General features: G+C 48.9%; 1 protein-coding gene across 1 annotated transcript; it reads left to right on the plus strand.

The window, feature by feature from the left end:
• The first annotated feature begins 9,593 nt into the window (after nucleotides 1-9,593).
• LOC135899022 (uncharacterized) lies at nucleotides 9,594-13,787 on the plus strand. Its single transcript, XM_065428269.2, has 2 exons — nucleotides 9,594-10,056; nucleotides 13,348-13,787. Exons 1-2 carry the CDS (start codon nucleotides 9,651-9,653, stop codon nucleotides 13,587-13,589), a joined length of 648 nt encoding a protein of 215 aa, XP_065284341.1. The 5' UTR covers nucleotides 9,594-9,650; the 3' UTR covers nucleotides 13,590-13,787.
• The last annotated feature ends 8,037 nt before the right edge of the window (nucleotides 13,788-21,824 follow it).

A 21,824-nucleotide genomic window follows, 5' to 3' on the forward strand; every position in this document is an offset into this window, starting at 1 on the left:
ACTATCAAGGCGGCAATGTATGACCTTAAACAGAAAAAAAAATCACATTACTCATTTGCCTTGATGCTGATAATTACGCAATTAAGGTGATAAAACAAACAGTTTCACTTGCATTGCCCATAGCTGACCGCCATGACATCATAGGAATAAGCTGTGGATTTTGGGGGGCAAAGTAGACAAGGCAAGCGCGAAACGTTTCAACACTGTAGGTATGTCCCTTTCCTGAGAACTGTCGCACATCTGCGTCCGGTTGACTTGGTGGCTTTTGCGGCCAAATGCACGCGCGTTTCTGTAGGCATTCTAACCCTCCACGCGTGGGCCACGCTTGAAAACGCCAACGGCGGCGCAACACCCGGCGCGCTGGCGTGGCAGCAGGTGTTCCGATTCGCCCGCGCTGGTCCGTCGAGGTGCGCTAGGGACGTGGCGTCGCGGCCAACGGGAATTTAGGTGCCGTTTCGCTGTTACAGACGCCGTCTCTTTCGCTCAATGGGCCTTTTGATTAGCATCAAAATATATTTCTCCCAAGTGTAAAATTACTGCTCTTCTTTCACACCCCGAGCCACCGGCTTCTCTGCTGATTCCATGTAGAGGGTGCTATTGTGGGCATATCTGAACAAGCGGGAAGGAAGACGAAATCGTATGGTCTTGGCGGCACGATTGCTGTAGGTTACCAACACCGCGCATTATTCAGCATGCATAAGCTGCTCTTTCTTTCGGAATTCGAGCGAGACGTACCGGGGACGCTGGAAGCCGCTCGTGTAAACGTGCAAAAGGCTGCGTCCAGCGCTACTCCCGTCCTGGAACCGATGCACGAACTTCTAGTGTCTCTGGTGCCCAAACCACTAGTAGGTGCCTTCGAGGACGTGAGCGAGCCCGCAGTCAAGGTAGAAAAAATACCGGACGTCACAGGTGGCCCCCCCTATTGGGAAGCGAGAACAGCACCGCGTGCGGCTAGGGTCCTCAAGGACGCGAAGATCACGGAAAGCGATTGGCTCGACAGAGGAGCGAACCGCCGGGCTTCACATGAGGAACCCGTCAGTGGCCGTGTTCTCAAGGAGGAAAATCGTGCCGGAAAGCGTTCCGCCTTCGTACCATCTCTTCGGGCTGTTCGCGAGGCCATCACGCCGTCCTCCGAAAGCTTCGGACCTGTCCAGGTGTCGAGTTCCTCGCCAGATCGGTCTGAACCGCCGTGCCTGGCCAGCGTCTTCGGCGAGGGCATTGATGCTGACAACGTTCTCACGTTCCTGGCTTCCGGCTACGTGCCGCCGCAGAAACCGGAGACACCGACCATTAAACCGAGCCTTATTTTGGGGGGTGAAGGCCCTTCCGACCGTCCTCTCAAGACGCCGGAAATTAAGCGTCGGCTGACATCATCGCCACGAATAACCGATTCGTTTCCGATCAGCATGGGTTGGACGATATGGGACAGGCCGCCTTCCATAGAGGACACTATGACGCCACCGGAGAAACCGAAGAACATGACCTGGATGTTCTTCGTCATGGTTGTGGTGGGCGTCGTTTTGATGGTTACGATGTACGTCAGCTACGTGGTCAATATGACTCGCTTAGAGAAAGCGAGGGCCACGGCTATCTCGAAACCTACGTTCCCAACGGAAGAGATGTGGTGAAATTGCGGAGAAAGTTTGTTCCTTTCGTTCTTCTAAAAATTTCATCAAATAAAGGACGCGCGCGCAATATGCAGAAAACAGACATGATGGGTCTCGGCGTACTTGCTAGATGTTTTCTCGGCTTTAGTTCATTTGTTAGCTTGGTACATTATAGCCAACCTTGGGATTAGGTAATTCTGTTCTTGCTTCCATCTTTTGAGACAACGCGTGCACAACTTGTGCAACCGAAATATTCACGCGACGTGATGTATACGGCTTGGAGCGCATTCATAACAGCGTGGCCACCACTTGCTATAATATGTATAGGACAGCGGATGTAGGCACACGCTGGATAAGAAAATTTCACGGAAACCATCAGAGATGAAGCCGGCAAGTTTGTTGTCGTCAGTTGGCATGCAAGGGTTTGTTGGTCAGCTGCCTGCTAATAAAGTTCGCGTACTACGTGGCACCATCGGTCAAAAGGATGTTCTACATCGGCCGCGAAGGCCTGACTGGCGCTGGCTAACACTTCCGTGGTTACTCACACATAAATGCCCAAGAATGTTGACGCTGGAACAGCCACCGTCGTAGCAGAAATGGTAGATCATCGCACGCGTAATGTGAAGGTTGTTGTTGTCCTGAGCGGCTGTCGCACATACGCACAGTCGGGGATTGGCTCTGAATCGGGTGAGTAAATTAGGTGTATAAAACAAGGGTGTGAACAATTTGGGAGTGAACAACAAGGGAGAATCGGGCCACTTATCGATGCTTTGGCTAGAGAATGTGCAATTTCATTTATAATTAGCCCTTTATGGCCAGGCACCGAAATAAATCGCAAGCTTCTCAAGAACCCATGTACCAATGAACGAAACGGCCTCATTACGCGAGAATGTGAAGGTTCTGACTTCGGCACCCAAAGGCGGCAAATTCTTTCTTCGTCCACTTTCATTCTCTTTAATTTATCGTTTCTACACTTCAAATAAAAATCAAATAACTTTCCCGATGCTTTTCTTGGCTGCATGATCTGTTGGCTTCATACAACATTTGCTACAAACAATTTTAGTAATTAAAGCGTATATGATACATGCTTTTCAGTCTACAATACAAATTTGAGAGCAGTTAAGGCAACGACGTTGTCGGGGTTATACCAAATAGGTGCTATCAACATTAAACCACTTGCAAGACGCACAAGGGGAAAAAATGGATATGCTATTGGAACTCTTACGTAGAAATAACCTAAAAATGAAAGGGAACGTCAGAAGAAACATATGTCAATATAAAAAAAAAAGGTCGATGCTGTAAGAGCACGCGTGCATAAAAATAGTGTGGTATGGTCTTTTTTTCCCTTTTTTCTTTTTTTTGTGTGATGACAAGGTGTTATTTGGAGACTTCAAATCGATTTGGGGCACGTGGGATCTAGATATCTGGCCACTTTCGTCTCGTCTCGCCAACGTAGAGATTTGAGGCCTTCTAGTGCTCGTAGGATAAGATCTTGGATAAGATCGTTTTCCACCAACATTATCTACGATAAGTTGTGATTGCACAATGTAATTCGGTGGTGAGCTGCGAGAGTTTCCTTGTTTTGTTTTTTGAAGGTAAGAAGAGAACGACTGCATGCTACATGGACTTGACGTGCACAAAGGATCGGTATTCGATAGTTCCGGTATTTTAATACCCATCGATTACGGGCCGTAAGGCGCGCAATTGTTGGGTGCGGCTGATTATGCTACTTTATCGGGACCCGACCCCTCACGCTTAGGTTAAATATAGCAACGCTGATATGGTTAGACGTCCCCCCAAAACTCGGCATGATGTAATAAGCAGCTCAAGCTGAAACATACTTATGGTGGGAACTGGCCAACACCAGCCTTCTCCGCAAAGCGTGCCCTCATAGCGCTTCGCGGGGAGGCGCGAAAGACAACCCTTGCTGCCCAAGCAGAGAACACGTAAGAAAGAAGAGCATTGCTTTCGGGGCACTACTCTCAAAGAAAATTTGTGAACAGGTATCGTTTGGTTGGGTTTTTCGCAGCCAGCAGTGCGGGCTTTCAAAAGTGTGTGTGTGTGGGGGGAGCATACCTTTATAGGTGGTTCCCCCTCTCTCTCCACACTCCCCCCCCCCCCCCCTGCGCCGACGCTCCCCTAGGGCGAAGAGTTACCTAGATATATAGTTCCCGTTGGTGCCGCGGGGGCGGCGCTGCAGTCGACCGGCTGCACAGGCGAGCGAATGTAAATGCGCGGGAAGCGCCTCCCGGTGATTATGCCCATGAACATGCCTGCCGACGCTTCGATAGAAATGATTTATACTTGCAGTGTGAAAGGCGGCTTCGTCACGTTTGGCTTATTAACTGGAAGCATATTTCGGCGTTTCGGCCACGTGCCTCCTCCCGAGGCACTCTAGCTAGTTTATATAACTTTTTACCAGATAGTCTTAGTTGTTTTTTTCTTTTTTTAATTTGTCGAAAAATGCATTTAGAAGCTCGGGAATTCCCGAGCCCTGAAATTATGCAAACAATGAGCGATGTGTCAGAAAGTTATTTACCAAGCTACATAACAACTGTTATAAAGTGTGAAGGCTAATTATCCAGTCGAACACCACTCTTTATCTTTCAAATAATATTTCTTGAAAGATGTTGGTAATAGGTCATTTAAGTTGTTGCACCGGACTATGTACTGGCGCATAGCACAGGCTGAAGTATAATTATATATGTCTTTAATGAATGTACAAATAAATTAATTTTGGCTGACTGACCGGATGACTAAAGGGACTTGGTGGTTCTGAGCGGTAGATGTATACGCACGTGCACATCTGTGGCCTTTGGACACAATTAATAAGTTGTACTAAACAATTTCATTGTCGTGCGCAAATGCGCAGAAAATTGGCCGAGTTGGTTTCCAAAGCATCTTTAAACGAGAACTCAAGGGTACGTGTTAAAAAGAAAAGTACAGCCACCGTAAAACACAATCGCAAGGCTTTCATGGACGAAGTTACTGTATATCGTCAGCAGTACGTCTTCCTCGACTCCTTGTGCGACGAAGTGCTGCGAGCTATATACCACCGTTTATAGATCCTTCTATAAACCGTTTATAGATGCCGTGTATAGAGCTGTTTCGCAGACGAAACGGTATCTTGAAATCGGCCGCTTACGCGGCAGCAGATCCTTCCTGCTGCTGCCGGCAGGCGGCGACACAAGTCTGTGCCAGGGCCGGCTTTTCAAACGCCATTTCTCCCATAGGCGAAAGCAGTTTCTCATTTTGTCTTAAAAAACAGGTGACTAATCGTGCCAGGTGTTATAGTAAACGAAGTCGACAACAAAATGCGTTCGTTTTGCAAAATTTGAGCAAGAACAGTGCAGCGGCGAGTGCAAAATCTTTTTTTGAACACGCTCAGCTAAATATTCAGGACCCTGTACATATATGAACAGCCATCACTAATGCACATTCTTTAGTCAGCAAAAAGAAAACGCGTTTATCAAGAAAAGTGTCACTTCTCCGACTCTTGTTATCCCTGTATGTCGTCAAAGTAGAAAACGGCAACTTAGTGACTCCCGCAATCTATCTATCTATCTATCTATCTATCTATCTATCTATCTATCTATCTATCTATCTATCTATCTATCTATCTATCTATCTATCTATCTATCTATCTATCTATCTATCTATCTATCTATCTATCTATCTATCTATCTATCTATCTATCTATCTATCTATCTATCTATCTATCTATCTATCTATCTATCTATCTATCTATCTATCTATCTATCTATCTATCTATCTATCTATCTATCTATCTATCTATCTATCTATCTATCTATCTATCTATCTATCTATCTATCTATCTATCTATCTATCTATCTATCTATCTATCTATCTATCTATCTATCTATCTATCTATCTATCTATCTATCTATCTATCTATCTATCTATCTATCTATCTATCTATCTATCTATCTATCTATCTATCTATCTATCTATCTATCTATCTATCTATCTATCTATCTATCTATGAGTGGTCATGATAGTACTTCTGGGTGAGTTTCGGTCGTAAATACAAACCTTCGGAGGGCTGTGCCGTTCGAGTGTTATCTAGGCCCTCCGCCTCTCGAATCTCGAGCAATGATGACGATTACGCTAATTCCATGTACGATGACGCAAAACTCGCTGCGGGTGATAGATAGGCCACGAACCAAGTTATGTGACAAACGAACAAAAAATAAGTAAACGCGCATACGAAGCTATGAAAGAAACTCATTATGAATAAAATAAAATAATGCGTAACGAGGTCGTCAAGCCTTGCATAAGCAGAAATAAATCCATTGTGGTAAAATTGGCAATATTATTACGGCAATTTATTTGTGTCGCAGAAGCAATTATGTATGGCTCGGCAAACGCTCATGCGGCTGTATCCTAAAACCGATGCTCCAAGTGAAAGTGCAGCAGTACTGCTTAAAGTCAGCCCGAAATAACGAAGGGGAATTCCGAAAAGCCACCGGCACGATAAAAAAAAAAAAGTAATCGATTGACTACGGCTCATTGCGGAGGTAGCATAAAGGGGATGCCGCCATACCAGATCTGTGCAAGTAAAAATGAAATGGCGGGATACGGCAACGGGGCAACGTCTTAAATGAAATTTCGAGTTGTCGGGTAGGATACGATTACCGGTTCCAAGAACAGTGTATACACATATCTTGCGTATATTTTGGTAGTGAGAGGCGTTTTTTGTGGTGGTCCCTTTTTGGCCTGCACTATCTCCTCTATTTTAAATAGAGGGAAAACACTAGGAAGGCGGGAGATGGACATTCAAGACGATGAGCAAAATGAGAGCAAGGTGAAAACAGGAGCCAACGTTTCGACAAATGGAATTATTAGGGACTGTACTAGCATTGCGAAAACTTTCCCAAAATGCCTCATTAGCTGTTATTGTGACCGACTCGCCGTCTGTATACACGGCACTCACTGCATCCGCAAATTCAAGAATTCTGCGAACATTTTGTTGAATGGTATACCTGCGTAATTATGGCAAGTTCAATTGCTTTGGGTACCGGGACACCGCGGGGTTGTGCTTGATTGAAGTGACGCATTTACTCGCACGAGCATCCATCAATAGCTCTGTCATTTGTTTTGCCGAAATCTGTTTATGTAACCGCGGGTAAGTACAGAAATTTCTCCACATGAGAAATTCCGCAATATGAACTAACATCATTTCCAAAATTCCATCAACTTTGTTTCCCGTAGAATGAAAGATTCGGTAGAACCCATCTCACGATGAATGTCGACGGTAATGCGTTTAGCATTAAATTATATCGACACAACGTGTCACCATCGTCGAAACCATTTACGTATGAGCCGTGTACTGCAGCAGGACTTCTGTTCCGCATTTCTCTAAAGACGCTTGGAGCCATCTACTGCTTTGCGTGCTTTTCGCTTTAGGATTTTTTTAAAATTCGAAAGCATGCCCTTAGGCCTAATAGCGTTTCTATACATATTTATTTTTATTCTTTCGTCTCAAAACATCTCTATTTTGTACCTCTACCTATGCCCGTAACGGTTCTGGTCGTATCAGTATCCTCCCTTTATTTTTTCCCTACCAATGCCTTAGACGTTTCTTGCTTATCCCGACTTGAAGCCGGTTGATGCTTCCGTACACCTTAAATTTGAGAGCTTCCAGAAAGTGTACGTTGCTTTGTTTCTGGACACGCTGTGCCATCTAGTGACGCTACCGAGAAGACCGCGCGTTGGCTCCGAGACGAGAAGCGTGGCACACCGGTGCCTGCGAACGCTAAGAATTGTTCCCTCCCTAGCCGTACACTCAGTGGCGCATACTCAGTGACCCAATTTGGCGGGAGATTCGTGATCTGCACGTACCCAATGCACTCCAGACACAGCTCGCTAAAGCGTTGACGGAAAGGCGTTTATTGAAAGCGGCACATACCGAGTACGTCGGGATACCGTCCTTGAGGAACCCTTGTGACGTGGGTTTGATTCCGCTCATCATCGAATAAATTGAGGGGATCTTCGTCGTCATTGTAGGTGCGGCACATTCCCTGAGACACATACCTACTTACCCATGTTGGCGTCAAAGGCATTCATTGAAGAGCGGCACACGTCTACTGGCACATACCCAACGACCCTGGTTGGCATCAAAATGGTTCCTCGCTGACCATCATAGATCGAGTGCACATACCAAGTGTTCCAAGTCGGCATCAAAGAGTTTCATTGAACAGTGGTACCTACCCAGTCCCGCATCTACATTGACCTTTGTCTGCATGAGAAGTTCTTTGAATAGCGGCACAGATGCACACAATGCCACATACCCAGTGAGCCAAGTTGGTCCGACGGTTGGTTTCGAACCCAGTTCCCTCAGCACAGCAGCCCGACGTGCTACGCATTCGACCATGGAGTACCCAGCAACCCAGGTAGGCGGGAGAACGGTTAGATACAAACATAGATAGGTGGCTAGCTAGACGGACGGACGGAAAAAACTTTAACCAGAAAAGGACCTGCGAGGTTGCCAGCCCGGGCTCAGGCCACCTGGGCATTATGTGCGGGTGGCCTTTCCACCGCTGTCCGGGGCCGCTGGATAGCCCATACTTGGTCGTGTAGTTCCGAGATAGTCAGAGCGCTTAGCCATCGCTCCTCGAGAAGGTCCGGTTCTATATTGTCCTCCACATATATTGATCTTATCTTTGTGCACTTCCATAAGATGTGTGCCATGTCTGCGTCTGCATAAACGCTGTGATTATTGCCTTCTATTCGCTCCAGCTGTTGTTGTTGTTGTTGTTGTTGTTGTCCTTAGTGCTCCAGCTTTTCCGATAGCCGATCATGGCGAGGTTGAAGAGCATCGGTGACACGACGGACTCTTGCGGTGTGCCAGCGCTGCCCACGTCCATCTGTATGCTCCTTTCCTCGTGCAGTCTGATTCTGGCTGTTAGATAGATAGATAGATAGATAGATAGATAGATAGATAGATAGATAGATAGATAGATAGATAGATAGATAGATAGATAGATAGATAGATAGATAGATAGATAGATAGATAGATAAACTTTATTAAAAGAAGAATCAGAAAAACCGCTAATGGTCGGGGCCTCTAGTCCAGGGCTCTGGTCCGAAGTTTGGTCCCGCTGAGTCCCCTTGATGTTTACGAAGATATTCCGCTGATTTCAGTGGTACCAGGAGATTTTGGGCGCTTGGAAAATTAGAAATCACGGAGCCGATAGATATAGTAGCCACTGGAAAGTGTATGAAGTATTCTGAGAATGCCAACGCATTAATAATTGGTGCCCTTCAAGACAATTCTAAGTCTTCTTTACATAATTGAGATGCCGTGTTCCTCATTTAACGTTTACATGAAGATTATGGGGTTTACGTGCCAAAACTATGATCTGATTAGGAGGCACGCTATAGTGGGTGTCTCAGGATAAATTAGGACTATCTGGGGTTGTTTAACGTGCACCTTAATCTAAGTACACTGGTGCTTTTTATATTCCGCCCCCATCGATGTGCCGCCGCCGCGGCCGGGATTTGGTCCCGCGACGTCGTGCTTAGCAGCGCAGCGCCAAACCCACTAAGTAGCCAAGTACGGTAAGGTTTACTCTAGCCGCCGATATTTAATACAAAGTTCTTATAAGTATCATTTCGACAATTTTGATTATCGTCAACCACGCCAACCATGCACTCCTGTCTTTAGGGGCGTTTTCACTGGTACTCAGCCACATGGATGCTTTTCTCGTGATTTACTATTTTATTAGGGACGCAAAATGATTACCTTTTTGAATTACTGAACTTCTCAATCCCTGGTATTATTTCATTTCTTGATGGTAAATTATTTGATCTCAACATTCCCAACGAAATTTTTCTTTAAATTTAACTTTTTTGTAACCCACGCTCTGCCAGAAAAATTTTATCTTTGTTATAATCTTAGTAAGCACATGTGCAATCGCCTGCTTTTTGGCCAGTCCCTTGTAGTGGGTATGAGCCAGCGTTTGGACGCACGAAGAAGAACGAAAACAACAACGGTTTGGGAAGTGCACCGTCGAAAGGGTTATGTACTTCCAGCAGTATTCCTCGGCTCCGCCTGCCGCACTTCCAACAAATGCGGCCGGAAGCTTCCCTGGCCAGCCTCTCCCAATCGCCGCGCCTGGCGACCCGTACGTCCAACAGCCGCAGCTCGACGAACCTCGTCCAGAGTTGGCTCAGCCCACCGCTCCTGACGCTGCGTACCCAGAGCCAGGGCAGCATATTGACAGCCCGTATCCCCTGGCGGTTCAGCGCGTCCCCAGTACCTATCCCCAGCCACCACCACAGCCAGCTCTCGGAACCGTGGGCATCGAACCTGGCCAAGGATCCTATGCTCCGGTTGCACTCGATGCAGCTGTGCCGCAGCCGGCTCTGGCGTACACTGGCTCGGTGGACTGCCAAGCCGAGCCATGGGGTGCCGGCCTGGCCGCCGGTAAGGCTTCGAAACTGAATTCAGTTATTGCGTTTTACGTGCAAAAACCACAATCTGATCATGAGACACGCCGTAGCGGGGGACTGTAGATTAATGTCGACTACCTGGGGTTCTTTAACGTGCATGCACCTGTAGCACGCACACGAGAATTTTGGCAGCCTGCCCTCTTCGGAATGCGGCCGGAATCAACCCTGTGGCCTCGTTCACAGCAGCGCAACGACATAGCCACTGAGCTACACCGGGGTGGGTCACCAATAAGGTTTTCATTCCTGACGATTGAGACAGGTTAGAGGAGGATTGGAACGAGCTCGGCAGGCACTTGTCAACTCCATGAAGGGCTTAGCGATATCGAAAAGGAAAGTATGTAATCAGTGTATCTGGTCAGCAATAACCGATATAAACATCTTGAAGGGGCGGCGCAAGACGACAAAGACAAAGAGCAGAAAACACGCAGGACAGCGCGGAACTCACAAGTAACTATATTAGAAAGTACACAGAAACTTAAGCGCTACAACCTACACCCACGTGCTCTCCAGTCGATGGCGCCATTATCAGTGCACAGGCAAACAGCAAAACCCTGTAATCTAATGCTACACTATGAAGCGGTTTAAAAATGCATGTTCGCTGTCATGCAAATTTAATGAAGGCATGCTTGCACAACGCTTCATGCTTCAATTAATGTTTAATACTTCTGCCACGATGCGATGTGCCATGTGAGGCAATGACAATGCCAGCCTTTTCGGAGGTTATGAATAATGGCGCACAACGCTTCAAGGAGACACGTTTCGCTGTATGTTCAGTGCAGACTACGCGGACAGACAGTGGTTCCCACAAGGCAACAATTAACGCCAACTTCACTTTGTAGTGTTGCACTAAACGCTGAAGAATTTGAACGTTTGCTCTAAACGTCAGCTCCAATTATCGCCAATCAACGGAAACAGCACAGAAAGCTTCGATTACATCGATTTCTACAGTGCATGAGATCCGCGTAATTTTGTCGACGTGTCTCTGCGCTATGATTTCACACTTCTCTGCCCACTGGGAAAACAAGTACCTTTTTAAAGACAAAGTCTCTCCTAGCGGGTTCCGTATCGGGTACGCTCTTATCCATATATCATGGGCCAATCCCGGAGATAGTGCAGCCTTAAAATGTGAGCCGATATGCACTACTGGGACTACTGGGCAACCTGATATATATATATATATATATATATATATATATATATATATATATATATATATATATATATATATATATTAAACCACCGGCGCATCCGCCAGGAAGTGTAATAGAATATCCTTAAGCATTTACTACGTGCAAGCCAGCGCGTTGAGGCGCGTGTAACATTTTGTTGCAATATCGATTATATGAACACTTGATGTCGACCTTTCGCCGTCAACGATAATCACGCGTAAAAGCATTGATTTGTTGAATTTTAATACGTTTTCTGCTGAACATTACTCACATTAACCCCGCGCTTTCTCATTGAGTCAGAATCTGAACGCCAGGTGGCGTAATATGTCTAGACGTGTTCGCGTTCGAATCGCGCAGACTGGTGCGCAGAAGCCGCTGCTAGGCAAGACCTCAGGTTAGGCAGCTTTGCTTGCTGAAACGAATTGCAACCCCAGCTACAGGTAGACCCTGCCAGCTTGTGTCGTCGTTTTCTCACACGTAGCCCGTCGGTGCGGAATTTCTGCACGTGCATATCACATCGTGAAAACATGGGTCCGCGTTTTTATTAGTCAGAACCCCAGCCGTGAAGCTTATGTGAAACTCTGATCGCACTGAAGCAAGGAGGACCATTCAGCGGTCCACACACAAGAACAACGTGCCGCTGCGTGTTGGCGACGCCGAAGGCGCCCAGACGAGGGCCTGCGGGAACACGGGGGTCGGGCTTGAGCCACAACGTCGACAAAACCCCGCAGTTCAAAAGGGTGAAGCAGACGCACACGTCGTGCCCGCCGTGAGCACGCCGCCGTACGCGAATGCGACATCGACACAATGTGTCAACGCCGGCAAGATCCCGTAGTTCTGGCTGATTCTGCTCGCGGCCATCGAGTTCTTTCTGTCCGTATCAGTCTGCGCAACGCACGTCACGCGTGTTTACTTAGCCAGTACGCGTTTACTGCAGTTCATGCGGCCAGCAAAGCTATGAGCCTTGCTTCGGGTCATATTCTAGCATGTATCTATCGCATTCATTGTTTAGCCCTTTGTGACGAAACTGATTTTTCTTTTAAATCAGTAAATCAATAACATTGTCCAAAGGCCGGATTCGAACAGAGGACGTCTTGCACAGAAGCCTGATACTGTAACCAATACGCCACCAGTAGTTTTCTCACATAACGACGTGCCTCATAATTAGATCGTGGTCCGACACGTTGAATCGTGGAAGTTATTTAGAATAATAAACACGTCATCATAAGTCAAAATCTGGGCTACTGTCGAAGATAGTACAGTAAAAGAATTTGAGTGCGATGCTCCATGCTATACTCCCCCCACGTGAGGAGTGACGCGATAAAGTGCGGTGTGCAGTGACTCCGCCCCTATCTCGTCGCCAACTCGACTTTCAACTGCAGGTTGGCTCGCATTGCAACTTAACTATTTATTATCCAGAGTAGAAGTGCGTTTAGTAGTACTGTTTTGCCGGTCAGCATATATAAATGTTATACTTTATGCTCATTTGCTGGTACTTGCATACGGTGCAAGGTCCGTCTATACAGTGCACAAATACGCTTCCTATATATGCCCACAAGTGTAACCGCCGAGATACGGACTTACCCATCAATAGACAGCAGCAGCCCCGCGATACCAAGAAGGGCAGGCAAAGAAACATTCTCTTAAAGGAAACGCAGAGATGCTTGGGCGGCAGGCTGAAGCATTACCACGTGATGCTGTTTGCATCGGAGTGTATGTAGGCTGTATGTGTATGTAGGCTCACAGCTGCGCGTGATATTTACCTGGCAAATTTGATTTCATGGACCCGTCTTATTAAAAAATCATATTTAAGAATAACAATGCTTGGCGTTCTTTCTTCAATGTTTTAAGCAAACATTTCGTTTCCTCTTTCGATTCCAACCTCTCGTTGCATCTCAGATATTGTTTCGTCACAAAACGTTGAAATAATTTCAGGCATGCGGTTCTTTCAGCCGCGATTTCTTTTGAAACTGAATGGGTAAGCTGCAGCATAGAAGACGGGCAGACTGTTTGCCTTTAACGTGCCTTTTCGTATTTCGTCGACGTGTCTGTGCAGGCAAGCAAACTGATGCTTTCACATCTTTCTTGATTCCTAGAATCCATGACTCCCTACGTGGAGCCGCCTCCCGCCCGTGCCCGGCGCCGTCGAATGGCGTCCCGGCCGGGCCGGACTCCTCCCGACTGGGTGTTCTGCCTCTCGGTGACCCTGGTGTTGCTGCTGGCAGTGCTGGTGGCCCTCGCTTACTTCTCGTACCGGAAGTTGCTCGCCCTGCGACGTCGAATGCATCGCCATATGCGGCACCTTGAGGCGACTACCAAGTTGTGGCAACCGTTGTAGAAGGCTTTGGCGTTTCTCAGATGCGAACGCCTTGTCGGCTCGACAGGTTTCCGCTGTGCATTATTAAAATTCGAGACGATGGATTCATGTTATACCCTGTTTTCGGTGCCTTAGCTAGGCTTTTTCTTTGGACTTTCCCTTGCGTTTGTGGCCTTTCCTCCTTGGTGGAATGGGCAAATATATATTGCTTCTACGAAAGCAGCGAGCTCTATCTTGTAGTCTTGGGAATCATGTGTGTGGGATATGAGCATCTCCAGCAAATTTATTATTATTCATCTTTATTTCTCACGCTTAAATATATAATGAGTTTCCGTTACTCATATTTAATTGTGTTAACGACATTATTGGGCATCTTGTAACATCACTGGACGTGACAGCCATTCCGTTTTTAAATATTTTCTTCTTTTACTTCGACCTTTCAAATATTTGTAAGAATGCCTTCACGGGCGCATTTAGAGATGACATTGATGCATGAAGTACAGAGGCTCTGCTGGCTCACGCCGTCGTGAATGGCTGTTATTAGCAGTGGCATAGGGGGAAGGGGGAGGGGAGGGATGGAGGGAGAGGGACAGACGTGTGTTGTGTCCCGCCGTTTTATGTTGCAGGTATCCCTCACAGAAATTTCATTGGTGGAGGATGGGGGGTTTACGCCCCTGGTTCTTAGTGACGGCACGACAAGCACCATGGAGTCAGGTGTCACGGCCGCAGCCGTACAAACTCCTAGCCGACTCAAAGTTAAACGACGTGAGAAACAAGTTACGGATTAATTGGTAAAAAGAACGCGCATGGAAGTGGTTGGCCATTACAACGACATATAAGCAAGGTAACTTAGAATCCTGTATCGTTAAGCTTAACTCTCTCTCTCTCTCTCTCTCTCTATATATATATATATATATATATATATATATATATATATATATATATATATATATATATATATATATATATATATATATATATATGCATGCGTGGGTGTCAAGGAAGTAGTTCTTCGATTTAGGGGTTAAATAAATTGAGGGTCCTGCAGGCACACGTAGAAAACCGCAGGCTTACTTTGGACGTGTCGGCCGCGATGAGGCTTTCACTTCACCAAGCACTAAGGGATTACAACAGTGACGCTTATAACGTTGCATATCTTCCCGAATGCACCATTTGCCACGCAAAATACATTGGATGAGCAGAAACGCCTTTTAGTACGGTTTAACAATTATGAATCACAAGTAAAATCTATACCGCAGCTCCCTCTCTCCACTCATGAAAACACGCTAGGCCCCCCTTTCGAAACCATTAAGGCCACTATTTTGAGATGAGGATTTTCGACTCACTGCGACAGGGAAGCTCTCGAGTCATTTCTAATGCAAAATTTCAGCAAACTTGCTATATGGTAATTAATAAAAGCCTAGGTAGGATGAAGTCTATGCGCAACTACCAAGATGCACGTTTCCAAGGTTGTCGATATTTTTGGCGCACCGATGAATATATTTCCGGGTGCTTGCAATCACACTTTTGCTGAAGGTCGGACACCGGCCGAAACTTCGAAATTAAATGTTTTACTACAAGCCATTATATTGCTACGGGGTAGTATTCCCAATGACCAAGAGCCGAGCAGGAAGAAGAAGAAGTCGACGATTGGAAGCTAGCGCGGGCTGTTGCCTCTTGGTCAACTGCGGCGTATAGCCTTGTAAATATACTTGTAAATAGCTTTTCGTCGGTGTCTTCCTACGTAACATATTTGGTGGAGGTGGACGTTCCCTGTACCTCGTCACGGAGCTTCGCAGTGGACGGTACGTCGAGCCTACCTTCATGGCTCCCGGCGACGCCAACCCGACTCCACCGGCTCCGACACCTGCTGCCACTTCGACGACCTACATAACCCTCTCCGCTCCCCGTGATCCTGGCGTATTCTCGGCAAAAGATGGGGAAGACGTCGAGGACTGGATCAGCCTTTACGAACACGTCAGCCGCAATAACGGGTGGGACCCAACTATCATGCTCGCCAACGTCGTCTTTTACCTCGGTGGCACACCTCGAGTTTGGTATCGGACGCACGAAGATGAGCTGACCAGTTGGGATTCGCTTAAGCAAAAGCTTCGAGACTTGTTCGGCAACCCCTACGGTCACCAACTTGCCGCGCAGAAGGCGCTTTCCGGTCGTGTGCAGACGTCAACGGAGCCCTACGTCACGTACATTCAGGACGTCTTGGCTCTATGCCGCAAAGTTGACGCACACATGACTGAGTCCGACAAGGTCTCCCATATCCTCAAAGACATTGCCGATGACGCCTTCAACTTGCTCGTTTGCAACAACGTAGCCACGGTGGATGCTGTTATAAAAGAGTGCCGCCGCCTGGAACTCGCCAAAAGCCGACGTATTGACCAGCAGTTTGCCCATCTGCCCAACACCCCAGCGACATCTTCCTGTGCCGACGCTCCTCGTCCCAACAACACTGGCGATGTCACCAGGATTGTCCGGCGTGAGCTCGAGGCCGCCTATCCGGCTGCGTTCGACTCCGGCCCCTCCAATGCACCTGCAGTCACTGTTTCCCTGATCCAGGCAGTTGTCCGCCAGGAGTTCGCCAACATGGGTATTCACACCATCTGCTCGGCCCATCGCCCTGATCCCCACCCGGCATCTTCGATTCCACCCCGTCCCGCACCTTCTTACCCACCACGTTTCCGCAACCCCTCTGAATGGCGCACTGCCGACGACAAGCCAATTTGTTTTCACTGCCATCGAATTGGGCACATTTCTCGGCACTGCCGCAGTCGCTGGAGTTCCCTGAACCAGTCTACATCTACTGCCTACTCTCGCCCCCCAGATGGCCTTTCTCGTCGCTATGCCGCACGCTCAGATAATGCCGCCACCGATTTTCCTGCGCCGAACCGCCCCTATTCTCGTTCACCTTCGCCCCAACGACGACAATCTCGCTCTCCCCAGCCCCGTCGTTCCTATTCGCCGACTCCCTTCGGACGCCGCTCCCAGCCGGAAAACTAGACGATGCAGCGCCTCGAGGTGACGCTGCATTGCTCCTTACGCCGCCAAATCCTCTCCTGACGTTGCCCACTCATCTGAACCTTCTTTACGTGCAAGTCGACGGTGTTCCTGTATCAGCTCTCATAGACACTGGGGCGCATTTGTCGGTAATGAGCGCGGCTCTTCGTACCCGGCTGAGGAAAATAATCACGCCCGCCACGACGCCTGTTGTCCGTGTCGCCGATGGCGGAACAGCCCCCGTCATTGGTATGTGTGCCGCCCGCGTCTCCTTCGCCGATCGCTCCACTACCGTGCTATTCACAGTCATCGCTCACTGTCCCCACGACATCATCCTCGGCCTCGACTTCCTCTCCGCACATTCTGCTCTCATCGATTGCTCCGCCAGTACTCTCCGCCTCGACCTGCCTGTTCTGGATCCCGCTGAACAACACCTTCCTCGCCTCAGTTCCATCGACTTCGTTCGTTTGCCACCTTCGGCACTGACTTACGTTGACTTCGTGTCATCCCCACCTGTGCCCGACGGTCACTACATCGCGGCTCCTATGCAAGACGTCCTCCTTACACACGGGATCACACTACCTCATACTATTTTATCTATTACGGCGAATTGCGTCTGCCTGCCAGTGGTCAATTTTGCCTTGACGACACAAGTGCTGCCACGCGGGATGTCTCTGGCCCAACTTTGCTCATTCGAGGATCACTCTGTAGCATCGATTTCAGTAGACGACAATTCAACCGCTCCTCCTCTACCATCGCAGTCGGCAACTTGTACCATCGCCAACTTACAGAAAATGATTGCACCCGACATGCCGTCCGAGCACGCTCGTGCGCTCTACCGCGTTCTGATGTCCTACCAAGATATTTTTGACTTTAACGATCGTCCTTTGGCCCAAACAACAGCTGTTAAACATCGCATTTATACCGGAGATGCCCCTCCTATTTATCGCCGCCCGTATCGAGTATCACCGGCTGAGCGTCAAGTGATTCACACCGAAGTTCGCAAAATGCTTGCCAAGAACATTATTGAACCGTCATGTAGTCCATGGGCGTCACCGGTTGTGCTGGTAAAAAAGAAGGATGGCTCATGGCGCTTTTGCGTGGATTATCGGCACCTTAACAGGGTTACCAAAAAGGACGTGTATCCCCTACCTCGGATTGATGACGCCCTTGACTGCCTCCACGGTGCTCGCTATTTCTCCTCTATTGACCTTCGCTCCGGCTATTGGCAGATTGCCGTGGACGATCTCGACCGCGAGAAGACTGCCTTTGTCACACCCGACGGTCTTTATCAATTCAAGGTGATGCCGTTCGGCCTATGTAATGCTCCTGCCACTTTTGAACGCATGATGGGCTCCCTTCTTCACGGATTCAAATGGTCCACATGCCTGTGCTACTTGGACGACGTTATAGTATTCTCCCCAACATTCGCTACGCACCTCGAGCGCCTCTCAGCAGTCCTGGACGTTTTTCGGCGAGCCGGTCTGCAACTCAACGCATCGAAGTGCCAATTCGGCCGTCGCCAGATTACTGTCCTTGGACATCTCGTTGACGCGAACGGAGTGCAACCGGACCCTGGCAAGATCCATGCTGTTACGCACTTCCCTGTTCCGAAGTGTGTCAAGGATGTGCGCAGCTTCATCGGCCTTTGCTCGTACTTCCGCCGTTTCGTCAAACATTTCGCGGCCATAGCACGACCACTAACCGAGCTTTTGAAAAAAGACGCCCCTTTCCAGTGGGGCGATAACGAGGCCTCTGCATTCTCGCTTCTCATCGATCTTCTCACAACGCCTCCCGTTCTGGCCCATTTCGATCCTTCTGCGCCTACCGAAGTCCGTACTGATGCCAGCGGTCACGGTATTGGCGCAGTCCTGGCACAACGCCAGCGTGGCCACGACCGTGTTATCGCTTACGCCAGCAGGCTCCTCTCACACGCGGAGCGCAACTATTCCATCACTGAGCGTGAGTGTCTGGCCCTAGTTTGGGCGGTTGCGAAGTTCCGCCCATACTTATATGGCCGACCCTTTTCCGTCATCACAGACCATCACGCGCTTTGTTGGTTATGCTCATTGAAAGACCCTTCAGGAAGACTTGGTCGCTGGGCCTTACGCCTCCAAGAATATTCGTTCTCTGTCACCTACAAATCTGGCCGACTACACAAGGACGCTGACTGCCTGTCTCGCTACCCGGTAGACGAGCCTGACGACGCCGACAGTAGTTCGGCCGCCGGCATTTTCTCTGTGTCTGCCTTCGCTAGCATCGCCGATGAGCAGTACCGAGACCCATCGCTGCGAGTACTCATCGAGCGTCTGCGCTCTACACCTACCGACGCATCCGTTCGCCGATATGTCCTCCAGGGCGGCATTCTGTACCGAAGGAGCTTCCTCCCTGATGGCCCTGATCTTCTTCTTGTCGTGCCAAAACATCTACGACAGACTGTGCTCTTTCAGATGCATGACGCACCCACTGCAGGACATCTTGGCGTAACCCGCACGTACGACCGCGTCCGCCGCCGCTTCTATTGGCCTGGTCTTGCTCGCTCCGTCCGACGCTATGTTGCTGCCTGTGATCCCTGCCAGCGTCGGAAAACGCCTCAGGTGCTACCTTCCGGTCATCTCCAGCCGATCCCCATCCCTGTGGAACCGTTTTTTTCGTGTTGGATTAGACCTCCTCGGTCCCTTTCCCACGTCATCCTCTGAGAACAAATGGGTAGCCGTCGCAACTGATTACGCCACCCGATACGCTATCACGCGGGCTCTTCCTACCAGTTGCGCCACTGACGTCGCGGACTTTCTCTTGCGTGACATTATCTTAGTGCATGGCGCCCCGCGACAGCTGCTTACTGACCGTGGTCGTAACTTCCTCTCGCAAGTTATCGCCGACATTGTGCGTTCCTGCTCTATTCAACACAAGCTGACTACCTCATACCATCCTCAAACCAATGGCCTGACAGAGCGCTTAAACCGTACTCTTACCGACATGCTGTCCAAGTACGTTTCGAAGGACCACCACGACTGGGACGTTGCCCTTCCTTACGTCACCTTTGCTTACAATTCTTCCCGGCACGACACCGCCGGATTTTCTCCATTTTATCTACTCTACGGTCGCGAACCGACCTTTCCCCTTGACACGGTACTTCCTCCTGCTGCGACCTCAACAACCGAGTATGCGCGCGACGCCATCGCCCTCGCCGATCATGCACGCCAGCTTGCCCGTGCTCGACTGACGGACTCGCAAACCACGCAGCAGCGTCAGTACAACGCCCGCCACCGTGACGTACAGTTTTCGCCTGGTGCACTCGTGCTCCTGTGGTCGCCCTGTCGTCACGTTGGACTTTCCGAAAAACTCCTTTCGCGATACACAGGGCCCTACCGCGTGCTGCGCCAGGTGACGCCTGTGACTTATGAAATTGCTCCTGTGAGCTCCACCTCGTCATCTACTCTGGCGTCTAGTGATGTCGTGCACGTCAGTAGGCTCAAGAGCTACTACACTGCTTCAGAGTCCAGCCTTTAGTCGCTCCGGGACGGCGCTTTTGCCGCCGGGGGTAGTGCTACGGGGTAGTATTCCCAATGACCAAGAGCCGAGCAGGAAGAAGAAGAAGTCGACGATTGGAAGCTAGCGCGGGCTGTTGCCTCTTGGTCAACTGCGGCGTATAGCCTTGTAAATATACTTGTAAATAGCTTTTCGTCGGTGTCTTCCTACGTAACAATATCACCAGCCCCTCACCATGATGAGGGGCCCTTTAGGAGTGGTTATGGGTGGTTATGATAAGACCTGCAGGTCTGGCCATATTGAGCTGACAGGCGCAGAGCATACATTGCGCGATAACAATCGTGTCTGTATAGTATTACATCGCTACGCGTTGCGAAAAGATCTGAAATTTCAATCCGAACGCGGTTTCCCTCTTCACTCGCGGCCGCCGCACTCCAAGCCGGACGGTGACGTAATCATGTCCCTGCGCCTACGTAATCGTGTCCGCAGTGTGACTTCGCTTGTGGTGTCGCGCGGCTTCGAGAATTATTCCAGATAACATCTCTTATCTGTGTTATCTGTTGGTTGAATTCACGAATTGAAGTTTAGAGAAATAATAAAACGCAGCAACGGCGAATGTCTGCGTGTTTTTTTGTTTTACTTCGCACCGAAGCAAGTCTGCTTGTTCCCACGGTCGTGCGGTCACGTGCGCAGTTTCCGAAACTATTCCATTTTCTACCGTGTTCCAGCGCGTGATCACGCTCTGCGATCCGCTTGTTCTGCCTCAGCATTCGTGTAGGACTGAATTATACCACTAGTCGTGTTTCCTCGTTCACAGCGCGCGAAATTGGGCGCTGCGCGAGCGAGACAACAGCTCGCGTGCGACGCCGTTGGCGGAAATGCGTAGCGCCAAAAAAAAGAAATAATAATAAGCGAGAAGCAAAAAAAAAAAAAGTGAAGGCGGAGCCTGTGATGTATGCGTCACGCGATCCCCGAGGTCCGGCATGGGAGAACGCAGGGAAGGAATTTCGCTTGCGTAGGCTAGACGGGGCGAGTGGAGGGAGCGTCTTGCTTGGCAGTGGAGCACGCCTGCTAAAATCATGGGTTCGCTGCACTAAACTATTTATATCTCGGCTATTAACAAGCTGATTTGAAAAGTGTTTGCGGTAGAACGCTCCCTAGAGGACACGTAACAACTTCCAGCGTATAAACAAAATTGGCTATGGGGCCTGGTGAGGGGCCCTTTAACAGCTTCGCTGAAATGTTTTGGCAATTCGCCTGTAGGGGCAAAGCATTGAGAGTGATAGCAAGGTTTAGCGTTGAGCATGAACTCCTAGGATGGTGTTCTAATTACAGGTTGGTGCGACATGCTGGCGCAACACCGCACGCAATGAAACTCCCTCTAGGCAACAGGAACAGCGCCCCTGGCAGCTACCAGGCGTCTCACAACGCACGCATCAGGAGCGCCGCCAGCGGCGTTGCCGGCGGTCACTTCGGTGGTGCACAAAGATCGACATTGATCTTACGTTGTGCTTGGTAGATCTAAAGAAAGGAAAGACGCTTGATTCTGCAACCCGTGAGGGAGCAGAGTTAGTTAGTCACTTGACGCTTACTTCTCGGACCAGAGCGCACGCATAGCAGCTCAGCAGTAACGCTAGTGTGTCTATAGTGGGCGTCGGCACAACGTTCGCGAGCGCAGTGGAAGGTAGAACGCTAATTCCCTTGCTCGGCCACCGAAACGGTTGAGCGTGAAAGTGTACGCACTTTAAACGC

The sequence above is a fragment of the Dermacentor albipictus genome, chromosome 7 (assembly GCF_038994185.2).
Source record: "Dermacentor albipictus isolate Rhodes 1998 colony chromosome 7, USDA_Dalb.pri_finalv2, whole genome shotgun sequence".
Classification (NCBI taxonomy): Eukaryota; Metazoa; Arthropoda; class Arachnida; order Ixodida; family Ixodidae; genus Dermacentor; species Dermacentor albipictus.